Source organism: Schistosoma mansoni, chromosome W, assembly GCF_000237925.1.
Source record: "Schistosoma mansoni strain Puerto Rico chromosome W, complete genome".
In the NCBI taxonomy this organism is placed as follows: domain Eukaryota; kingdom Metazoa; phylum Platyhelminthes; class Trematoda; order Strigeidida; family Schistosomatidae; genus Schistosoma; species Schistosoma mansoni.
Window position 1 is genome coordinate 39856728 of NC_031502.1, and position 12326 is coordinate 39869053.

Sequence of the window (12326 nt, forward strand, 5' to 3'; positions counted from 1 at the left end):
TTATCTCACTTATATCAAGCTAAGAAAGTTATGTAATGGGAAAATATCAAGTTAGATTGTAAAACTACAATATTTCTATGGTTTCAAACACCATATTTTATAAGTGTAATTTGCAATAGTTCACAGATTGAAACAGAGATATACACTATAGTATTGATTATGACGAAATGATATTTAAACTTGATTGAAGCAATCCATGTACATACCATGCGAACACAGAAACTAAATTACAAACATATATACATACACATAAAATAGTGTAATGTTAGGGCAAACAGAAAAATAGCCAAATCAACAATATATAAATACAAACAAAATGAAAAAGTAGAAAATAATTTCCTTTTTTACCACAGTCAATTTATTGACAAACAAATGTACATATGTACACGTATATTATGACTACAATAATATCTACTGGTGTTATTTTTTTTTGTACAAATATGTCTAAATAAGGAAATAAAAAAACCCAGATGGTAGTTAACACACACGTTGAAAATATAACTAAATAAATAACTGGTTTCATCCATTTTGATGAAGGGTATCGATAGTTCAATATGGACTGCAGAATTTTCCTGAGAGGTGAAATAGAACAATTGTAAATTCATTTGCTTCTATATAGTTGAAAAATTCTTTGATTCATCATATAATCATATTTGATGATTTGATAAATTCATAGTCCCTCTTTATATAAAAATAAAAATAAGAAAACAAACAAATCATAAAAGAAGAATTATGATATATTACGAATACACATTTAATTAAACAGTAAATTAAGTAATGCGAGTAAAAAACTATATTGCTAATATACTGTAACCAATGAAGCAAGATGATGTAATAATCTTTCGGAATGAGGATTAATGTCCAACAATACATAAACTAACACGAGTAATTCAATAATAACACATTAAACAGTGACGAATCAAGACGGATCTTTGAATGTCAAAAAGCAGTGAACCAGTTCTTCAGGGTTAGATGTTAGTTAGAAAGCGTAAAACGTTCAGTAAATGACTTCATGCTGTCCTTTATTCAACCAAACAAGATTTGATATTAAAGTAAATTTCAGTTGACGACTAAAGTGAAAACTAAGTCGTAGTAAAACCTTGGTTTAACGGATATAATATCACCCGACAATAAAAAAATGACACAGATTAGCTAACCGAATAATAATTGTAATAAAAAACAGTAGTGGAAACTCATCAAAATATACCGGGCGTTGACAATGCATACAAACATTTTGTAAACATAACTAATTTTGCACAGAAACAGAGTTAAAACGGTTCAGTTGAAAAACCTTGAATAATGTTTGTGTTTATAACTACTAGACGTAAATATTATCAATGAATACAAACCTATTTTCCTATAGACAATGTACAATTTAAAGCATATGACAGTAGACTTTAAAAAATAAGTTAAGCATACTCTATAAATATATACTGCGTATACTGAACTTGTAACTTATGTGGATCATTTTTTTTCTTTAAAAAGAGGATAACTGGTAAGTGTACGGTTTGCCATATTACATTGTTGGTCATACATAGCTTCTTCAATGGGAAGAAAAAAACTAATACAACCCTAGATTAATCGACGGTTTTTGTTACAATAAGCTCTATATTATCTATATTAATGTTTGATATCAAAAGTTAATTAGTCGTTGACGACAAATGACAACATATTAAATGAGCAAAGTGTGAACAAAAATTAACCGGACATAAAAGTCAGAATAATACAATTATAAATGATAATAAGGAACTAAATTTAGAGAATATGATTCTTGATCAAATTAACATATCCATTGTGAATAATTAATAAGATAAAGAAACAGAAAAACCGAACACTTCAAAGTTTGTCTATATATATATATATATATCATAGAGAATTAAACAAGGTGTAAAAAACGACCGATAAATAGCAAGATCACGACTGAATTTAATGATCCTCAATAGAGTCGAACACACCGGATAAATTTTGTGCATTTCATCAAGATACAGTGAGTATTTTTTAAACCTAAATTTGAATCTATCACCAATCCACGATATAATTTGATATACATCGAAATGATTTTTCCCTTCCTCCTCAGCTTATGATGATATGAACCTCGTGTTAACTTCAACTATCTCAACAGTGATTAGAATAAAAGAAATAAGTATTTCGGTAAGCAAATGCAAAGATAGTTTGCCAAATACCGCTGAATTACAATTTTTACAAGGAAAGTTGGAGATGCAAAAAAGACGTTATAAAAAGTGGATTGGATGAATTCATTATCGAAGTATTACAATGTAGACAACAATGAATTAAATAGGTAATGTGACGACCGAAAAAATAAGGACTGAACAAAAATAGAGATATGTAAAGTGGAAACTTTCCATTCATTCTAATGAATGAAAAAACAAAAATTCACCGAAAATTCCTTTATTAAACTTTGTCTTTAATGAGGACGAAGAAAGAAAAAATTAGATAAATAGTACTTATATGTACAAGGATATGTTGAAAAAGTTTCAGATTAATTCACTGTCAATAATGATCCAATAATAATGTAGACTTGATTCAGATTACTGATCCGTTACTCGTTTAGTGGACGTTACAACCAAAAAGGTCGTCTCACCTCTCGACACAACTCAGTCCACAATAGTACGCTAACAAAAAGATTTCACTCGAACATTACATTTACAGATTTGCTTCACACTTCACATACACAAATACTGACGACATTAGATCAAGACATAAAATATTTTCATCTTTTATGGTCCACGAAAACAAATGATCCGATTACTATCATACATCATAAATTGAGATCTAGTTAAACTATGTACAATCAAGGTTGGAAAGATATTTTTCTGAAGAATAATAATTGTTGAAGATTGTTATCAATGGTTACCAATGAACACTCTGGTTTTGTAGGTCTACTTTAATGCAATCTAACTTTCAATCAATGTACTATATATCATTTAAGATCATGCAACAACCATATACATATTAATTAGGAGAATAAAGAGATAAGTTTAGTCAAGAAAGCGTAACGAAAATACACCATGCACATATATGTATGTGTAAACTATTTATGTACGGTATTGTCCAAATAGTTTAATAAGTTCTTTACACTTACAAGAACGATGCGATTGTACATGTAAACAAATGCATATAGGTCATTTGATTTAGTGTGATGAGGAGTACATAAACGTCATTATTATGTATATGACCTGATTAAAATGCGCATTTAAAGAAGAATAGGTTACTCCTCACAACCACAAACGTATTGACTAACGGGCCACAACGCCGCAATAAAGGGATATCATTTGATGAACTAAGAAATGATATTAATATTTCCTTTGAAAAACAAAACTGAATGACCAATCTAGTCGTCTTCGACTAAGATATCATTTCAAGAAAGCAATCAAAGTTATAAACTAACACTGTGTTAAAAGTTATGTTTATACGAATTATAGCGTCGCATTTGATGAATATTGATGCAACTTAGGAATAAACTGTACTATAGCGTCAGTCATAGGAGCATTATCTGCATACAACAAATACACTTTAAAAAATAGTATTCCTCTATCCATATCGATCATTATGATAGCTAGTCGGTTTGAGGTGATACTTGAAACAAATTTTGTAAAAACAAACAAATCGAAAAGTTTGAAAATACATACAAAAGATACAAAACACAGACAACTAACTAATGCAGGATTGTGGTATGTGCTACTGACATCGATATATATAAGTAGTATGTATCATCAATCAAAAGTGGAATGCCTGACTGATGAAAGTTGATGAAACAGAAGAAAACGAGCACAAAGAATGATTAGTGTGGAAACGAAAGAACAATGAAGTGTTAGACAATTGATGGATATTTTGCAAAAAAAGTATTTACCGAAAGGTTCTCAGATTTATTAACAGTTGTCTAAGCAAAATACTTCGGATCCGTTGGTCAGACACTTTCAGCAACATCCTACTGTAGGAGTGAAAAAAACAGATTCCATCCAGTGGAGGAAGAAATCAGGAAGAAGCACTGGAAGTGGATAGGACACACATTGAGGAAAGCACACAACTGTGCCAGAAGGCAAGCCCTCACTTGGAATCCGCAAGGCCAAAGGAGAAGACCAAAGAACACATCACGCCGAGGAATAGAGACAGACATAAGAAGAATGAATAACAGTTGGATAGAACTAAAGAGGAAGGCCCAGGACAGAGTGGGTTGAAGAATGCTGGTCGGCGGCCTATGCTCCATTGGGGGTAACAGGTGTAAGTCTCAGATATTCTGTAGTGTATAAAAATACATTTTGGTTGTCCCAATGATGTTCTCGTTCACTACAAAATAAGTTCTGCGAAGAAATGCTATGAGATTTATAAAAATGACTAGTTTTTTTAACTACACATGAGGCAAAATCTAAGTAGTTCATGTTTAATGGCTTCTGATTAATAAATACTGTATCGTTCTTACTTTAAACTTTTAGTTTAGTAATTTACTGTTCTACGGCGCAACAAAATATATTCACTGAAGGTTTTTCTATTATGACCCGTATATTATTGTGAATTTCCTAATAAAAAATTCACATGATCAATTTGTCATTAAATCAGTCTTTTGAAGATTTATCTGATTGAAATTTGAAGGCAAAGTATACTGTTAATAAATTTCTTGGTTCGATCAAGTTGTTTATTCCTATAATGTAAACAACTCAGAATATCACAAGTGTACCCGACATAATTACATTGCCATTATAATAATAGGCAAATAAGAAAAACGGTTAAACTTCTACAATGTGATGCATATCTATGCACATACTTTGCATGTATCTACTATCTATCTGATATACATTGAAATTTTGATATAATCTGCATTTTTTGCTAATTCTCATCATCATTTATCTATGATTTCATCATAATAAAAACTTAGGAAACCTGAAGAAAAATTTGGTGAAACAAAAGAGGATAGACGATAACGAAATAAAGATCTACTATTTCCACAAGGAAGAAATAAGAAGAATAAAGAGTAATATAATTTGCAAGGTAAAAATATAATTTTTGTTACCCTCTCTCCTTAAATATATATCCATTTTTCAATGGTAGAAATAGTTATTCAAAGCTTAACCAATGAACGTTAAAAATAGGATGAAAAATACACAACAAAACACACGTTCACCACCACCACTAACATAATCATCATCAGCAATAACGACAACAACAGGAAGAACAATAAAAGTGTATCGTCCACATTACTGGTCGATCGATCGACCAGTCAGTTTAGCCCGGAAGAAAATATCAATCGATAATACTTCTAGTTCTCGTTAGTTAGTTTAAGTTAGTGTCTAGTTGACCAAAACATTGAAAAATCAGAATTAGAATAATTTGGCAGGAAAACTTATTTTTCCTTTGTAAAATTTGTATACGTGACTACTTATAGTATGTCACACGTGGAGGTAGGAAACAGTGAAGATTAACAATAAAGCCGAAAAAACAACAGATTGAGTGTCTCTGTGTGTATATATGTGTATATACATGAATCTATTTTTCATGACCAGAACACAACAGTCGACTATTTTAATCGAGTGCTAAAAGGATAAACATGAGGAATAAAGTTTGGATAGAGTGACAAATTTTATAAAATGTTAAAAGTTCAATTTAAACACTTTATTTAAGCCTTAGTTGTTACCTGGATTACCATAACGATTATTATTGACCCTAGATATTTAAGTGGATCAACAAACAAACAGAATATGTCAGTTATTCCAATCAAAGATAAAATAGTAATATTCTAGGTATGTCGAAAATGTATCAGGAATCAACAGTAATTCTTCTTATCTCATGATGAATTAACCAGCCCATTGTAAACAACTTAGAATTTGGCATAAATGTCCATTGATCTAAAGTGTCAAAATATATTAGCACTTTAAAAATAAAAGAAAAAGAAGGTAACCAGAAGAACAGGAAAGTAATCGAAATAATAGTAATATAATAGTGAGGAAGACTAAAAAGGGGAAGAATATGATTCATAGGAATAGAAATATGAGGTTATATTGAAAATGTAAAGTTAAGAAGGAAAATATAAAAAAACGTTTGTATTGCTATGACCCATTTCCAAATGATGTCACCTAAGGTGCTTAATCACTGTGATTATGTGAATCTGAACCGAGAAAAATTTAAATTGGCCAAGACAGTGATAATGAATATTCAATGAACTCGTGAACAGATGGCCTACGTATTATGACTTAATAGGTTGAAGACGATGTAGTAAAAGTTTAAAACAAAACCAAAAGTTGAAATACTAACAAAATAGATGAATAAAGAGAGTGAGAGAAGTTAGACGGAAAGATAGTAATAATAATAATAATAATAATAAACACCTGATGAAATACTAAACACGAAGTGAACTAATGGATAATATCTTATATAAGTCTTTTATTGTTCATCCAAAATCAGCTTTGAAACTTTCATTCAAAAAGTATACTATTTTTCATGTGATCAAATACGTAGATAACTTAAAAATTAAAGTGAATAGAGTTGAATTTATTTGTTGAATGGAGTTAAGACTAATAATTCAAGTAAAACCGAGCAAACAATCAAGTTTAGATAGAAAAAACTTTAGGAAATAGACATGCCAAATCAGTTTGCCTATTAAATGCTATTCCATTGCACTACAAAAACATGTATATAACTTTAAATACAAAATCTACGCAACACGATAATGTGGATAAAGATAAACACAGGTAGGCATTTGATTCATCTAAATGATATGATCTAATTCAAATTGATATATATATATATATATATATATATATATATATATATATCGGGTTCCGGCATCTAGATCAATCATTAGCCTTCTGAGTCAATAATTCTGTCACAACATGTGCGGTAATCCATATATAATCAATTTCTCATGTTTGACTAAACTGAATTCAGTTGTTTATTTACGAATTACCGCTTGTAATATGACGAAACTATTGACTAATAAAATTACTGAAATAGTTCAGATGACGGGAACAGATCGTTTGCTTGCAGAGTTGACTTCTGTGAAGCCTAAAATAATAAATTTAAGAAACGAGAACTGTTAGTAAACTAACTTCAGTATACTGAAGGATTGTCGTTTATATATGAAAGCTTTAGTCGTATTAGTACAACTAACCATAGTTCACAAAATAATTACATTAGATACAACTTCTATAACTAATGAACGTCAAAACAGATCATAACAAACGTTTTATATAATGATATCTATTGACATGTGAAAAATCGTTCATACATTTGATTTGTCAGATTAAAACAGTTTGAGTTTTAAAAAAACGAAGTGACCTGTGTGCAATTGACACTTTTTCCCTTTAATCATATCAGTGAAAAGCAAACATTAATACAGCGGAAAAATTGTGTGGTACAACAACTATTTCGCCGAAACCACCATAAAATATAACATGATTCCCAGAAAAAAACCTGTCATAATGTAACGTGTTAGCTTTATCCAAAAACATCGTTATGAATTAACCTTTTGCTTGTTATGAAAGGACGTTTGGGGATACATAAATGAACGGACAAAATGAGTTGATCGATAGACGAAATGCGACGACATGATGTGACCGATTTGCTGACGTAAGCACCCGAATGAACTGATATTAGAAGACAAGACAGCTATCTAGTGGAATAAGTGTTTCCATGTCAAAATAACACACATTTAGAATACTGAACAAAGGAATAAACATGATTAGACATCGTTGAACAAATAAACGATTTGAGAATACAAGAACTCTAGGTAATTCACTATTTAACGCAATCAATGTCCAAATACTAGACTTCAATTTTGCTTCGTCATATTATTATCACAATATCATTACAAAAATATCGAGAGTATGGAGCGAGGCAAACATAGTGGTTAGTGTGCCGAGATTTCAACAAGTAGATTGTGGGTTCAAACTCTACTTTTCTTTGAACAGACTGACAGTACCTACTGGAAATTGCGCTCAGAAAGCGTGCAGCTCAAATCTGAGTACGTAGATCTATACTTGGCACATGAGTAACGTAATTGTAAGTATGAAAATATATAGACACTATATAACCATATACTATACAGTAGAGAAGAAAATGTCAGGTAAAAAAAAGTAGTATTAGCAGTCGGTGGTTAAATTGAAATGAAAATGCTTCTCTAATAACGAGCAAACGAACTTTCCTAATAATCAGAATAGACTAGAAAAAGTTAAGTACGCAATATAAATCAACAACATATGGAAAAAGTATATGGACAACTAGGACTAACATAGAAAAAGCAACAAATTAAATGTGTTTTGGATTAAAATAAAACAAAGGAGCAAATACTATTCTTCATACATCATTATCGCCATCAATCTATAAAAAGTAGTGGAAAATGATAACAACAACGAAAATCCTCTAAGATAAAATAAGATATGTAGCGAGATAAGTTGTGCAAATCTGAGTAAATCTCATTTACATTAATTTTTGTTTCTCTCCTCCTCCCGCCATAGCTGTGTCCAGTCAACTATTCTCCTCTTTATTGTAAAGCTTCAATCCATTGAATATAATGACATGACGAAATCGGGGAGAAGTAATCAACTGATAAATTTGTCAAAAAAAAACAGACTAGTTGACATGATTTGCAAAAAACAAAGAAGTCTTTAGAGCGTTCGACCTTTGGTCATTAAGTGTCAGGTTCAAAATCCAATCCGCATACTTGGATGTCAGCATCCAGTGTTGGCAAGTATCATTAGCCCTCACACACTTAGAGTGTGACTCATACTCAAGTATCTGGTTTATGAGTGCATTCAACTTTCGGATCGGTTATAGTAACTAGTTTTACCAAGTAAAAATTCAGTTATTCGACTTTGTTAATGAATCCTTATTGTAGTATACGCGACTACTACTGAAAGTTAGATGATCTGTTCAAGGCTCGAATCTGTAACAAACTTGATGTTGAAATCAAATGCATAAATGATTAAGCCACAATAACCAGCCCTCTTTATCTCTATTGGTAGGATAACGGCTACGATGGTTGGGTGAGTGTCTAGTAGCGGATCTAGGATGTACTCATCAGCTGGATTTACCTATATCCCAATGTTATTAGCTTACCATGGGACAACGGAATATTAACGGAAATATAAACTCTTAATATAAAGTTATTTATATAAAACCAGCATAAAGTTTGCTTAACAACACCAAAAGACGCATTCACCACGCCAATCACTAAATCACAACACATACTAAATGATGGCAGACAATAATTTGACATTATATAATAAATGGAATTATTGGTGAAAACAAGTCAACCGCTCACCTCCTGTATAATTCACTTTATTCGATACTAAAATATCTGCTTGCAATGGAGTCATTTGTAGATAATGTGAATCAGGATTTTTCTAGAATAGTATAAAACAGAAAAACATATTTGGTGGTAATATCACAATTCTAAATTGCAATTAACCAGAAAATTAACACTCTGATACGGCTCGAAATGCACTTACGTGGCCATGCGTATATAGCCACAGCTAGGGAAGTCCTACTCATTTTCTTCTTGTGGAGAGGGTGGTTTTTACGAAATTGAGAGGACAAGAAGCGAATGTCCAGAACTTAAACCGTGTTAGTTGGTATGGAGAATCTACCTAAGGGAGTTAGAAAACCCTGATTCCAAAGCAATAGGGCATATGGGTTCCAGGATCTCAAAGGAACAAATAGTGTATTCTTGGTTACCGGCTATCGTGCGATCACAACTCAAAAGATTGCTCCACTCCCTTGTGGATTACACTTTTAAGTCAAAGACTCGGGGAGTGGCCTCCTAAGAAAATCACCTGCTTAAGCTTTCGCACCCGGACAGTATCCAACTCCATACACAAGTTCAATCATTTCTGTGGAGTATATATATTATGGTGCTTCTTCGTACCAATGTTTATGTGTTTAAATAAATACAATAAATATGTCTTTAGTTAATTTCGAACAAAAATGTTCTAATAACTTAACGTGATGATATAAAAATAAAGTAAGTCGTGTTTAAACACCGCCTGATATACATCACTTGTAAAAAGAACGATATATTGCGTGTTGTATACAATCTTGTCAAAAAATAATCTAAAGAACTACAATTTTTTGATTTGCTTAATTGTTAATCATGGATAAGAATTAAGTTGTATATCCATTGAAACAGATTAAATGTTAATATCAGTTTGTTCACAGATTTAAGACGATTAAGGTTAATCGTATTTACCGAACGCAACTATTCAGTTAAAAACAAGATAAGCTAAATCAACTGACATAATTCAAAACTTCTATAGTTTAATACGCATTGAAATTTTCAAATACTACATCTTAAACTTTGAGCGCCACACATACGCTTTCAGTTTTACACGAATTCATTTTAAAATTTAGAAGCAATATAAACATACCTAAAGTGGAAATTAATTACAGATTATTGTTTATTATTCTTTTATTAAACTACAGGGCAGGAGTTCCTTTATTGAAAACGACTGTTAGGAAATTTAGAAAACATATATCACAGAATTCATAATATTCATCCTAAGAGGTTAAGGGAAGTTGTAGAATACGAAGTGCCGAACTCTATTTCGGCATCTTATTATAGTATCGAGCCTGAAGCAAATGTAGCATGGATCGTCAAGGTTTGATCAAGGAGTGTGAAAACTGGATCTCGACAATAAATTAAAGTTGCTATCAAGTCCTCCATGTGTTTTCAACGATTCCATAACTAATGTCAGCCCCTATGATCAAGTCTATATTCCAGAATATATGAAAAATTAATCAGTGAGAAAAAGAACTGTAATATCTTTCTGAAATATCATAAGTAACAGAATATAGATATATATACGTTTATTGCTTACAATGAATTCCTCATGTAAAACTGGACCCATTGCTTCAGAAACAATTTCATCTACTAAAGGATACGTCTGACAAAGATACTGAAATTTTCAACAGTAAAAAAGCACAAAAGTTTATGGCGATTATCATTGTTATTATTATTAGTCAACTTATCCATTACTTACTTTAGTTTGATCCCATAATGCCTTTTCTAAAAAGGTATCATACTGAAACTGGATTCATTTAATGACTAAACTTATCAATGTTAGGATGCAACTAATATTTGTAATAATGCTTATATACAACGAAACTAAAATTCGAATAAACTGGATATTTAGAGAACTCTTTCTGTCTTTAGAGCTTAAATGGTATGTGCATCACTTAATAAGTGAATAAATAGAATCGATTCAAAAATATTATGAAAATATAATGAAAGGTTTGAAACGATATGATAACTGTCGATGTGACTCAACTTGATCCATCTCCTCCTCCCACTAATTGTTTAGTAATTGATTAACTTATTTAGAATTCTTAGCTTACTTATAAAAGCCATGTAAGTTATTAGTAATAGTAATAATGATAATAACAATAATTAAGAATCTCTTAATGATAATCATAAAAAAGTCGACTCTAGGATATGTACGCGAATTCACATGCTAATGATCTCTAAACGAAGATATACAACATTTAGGATAGATCTCATTATCAATCAGATAACGATTTTGTAGAAAATGTGAGACATTTTAATTTTCTACTTAATTATTCTACAAACGAATCATATCATTTAATGAATTAACCATTTACTTAATAAATCTTAGTTGCATCTAGTAGTTACAAATTATAACGCTAATTTAAATAAACAAATTTTATATTTTGTTTCAAGTATAAAAGAACTTAAAACTAAACTCTAAAATAAACAATATAAATTATTAACTTTTACCTCTAAAGCTAAACTAGCTTGTCGTTGACTATCCGAAAATTCAAGATTACCCATAGCATATAAAAGATTTGATAGAGCACCCATCTAGGAGAAGAAAAATGAATGAATGATAATGATGATATTACGGATGCCAAATATTAAATTACAACTCGTGAAAATCAAATCAATGTTGATTAGGTTAAAATCTTGTTACAGTAAATTATTATTTTATATGAACATTATTTATTGGAATTTTAATACATTTCAAAGATATTTTGAGTTAGTGATAAATACTCAGTATTAGATTTTTTCACTGATATGTAATTGAGAAATTTCCATGTCTTTCTGGTTGTTTACACAAAATCAATATTACATAGCATGATCTACAAAACTGGTGTTTTTATTCTAGCGAGGAAGGGGTAGGAGAACAATAGAGAGTTTTTATATCATGGTATTGATATTGGAGTAGCGAGAATGATCAAAACAGTGAATGAACGTATCAGATGGTGAGGATAGCAAAATGTTTAAAAAGATCATAATCAGCTTAAGTAAATGATTTAGTCGAAAAGAAAATTTTCTCCGCTGAATTCTTTTTTACTTATTC

General features: G+C 30.8%; 1 protein-coding gene across 1 annotated transcript in view; it reads right to left on the reverse strand.

Annotated features, from left to right (window-relative positions):
* Nucleotides 1–209: 209 nt before the first annotated feature.
* Smp_135270 (hypothetical protein) overlaps nucleotides 210–12326 on the reverse strand; it is a gene marked incomplete at its 5' end in the record, with an annotated part of 32406 nt that continues 20289 nt past the window's right edge. The window contains 4 exons of the mRNA XM_018789677.1: nucleotides 210–681; nucleotides 9275–9356; nucleotides 10827–10904; nucleotides 11744–11827. Coding sequence (XP_018655095.1) covers nucleotides 671–681; nucleotides 9275–9356; nucleotides 10827–10904; nucleotides 11744–11827 — 255 coding nt within the window. The 3' untranslated portion in view covers nucleotides 210–670. The remainder of the gene's footprint in view (nucleotides 682–9274; nucleotides 9357–10826; nucleotides 10905–11743; nucleotides 11828–12326) is intronic.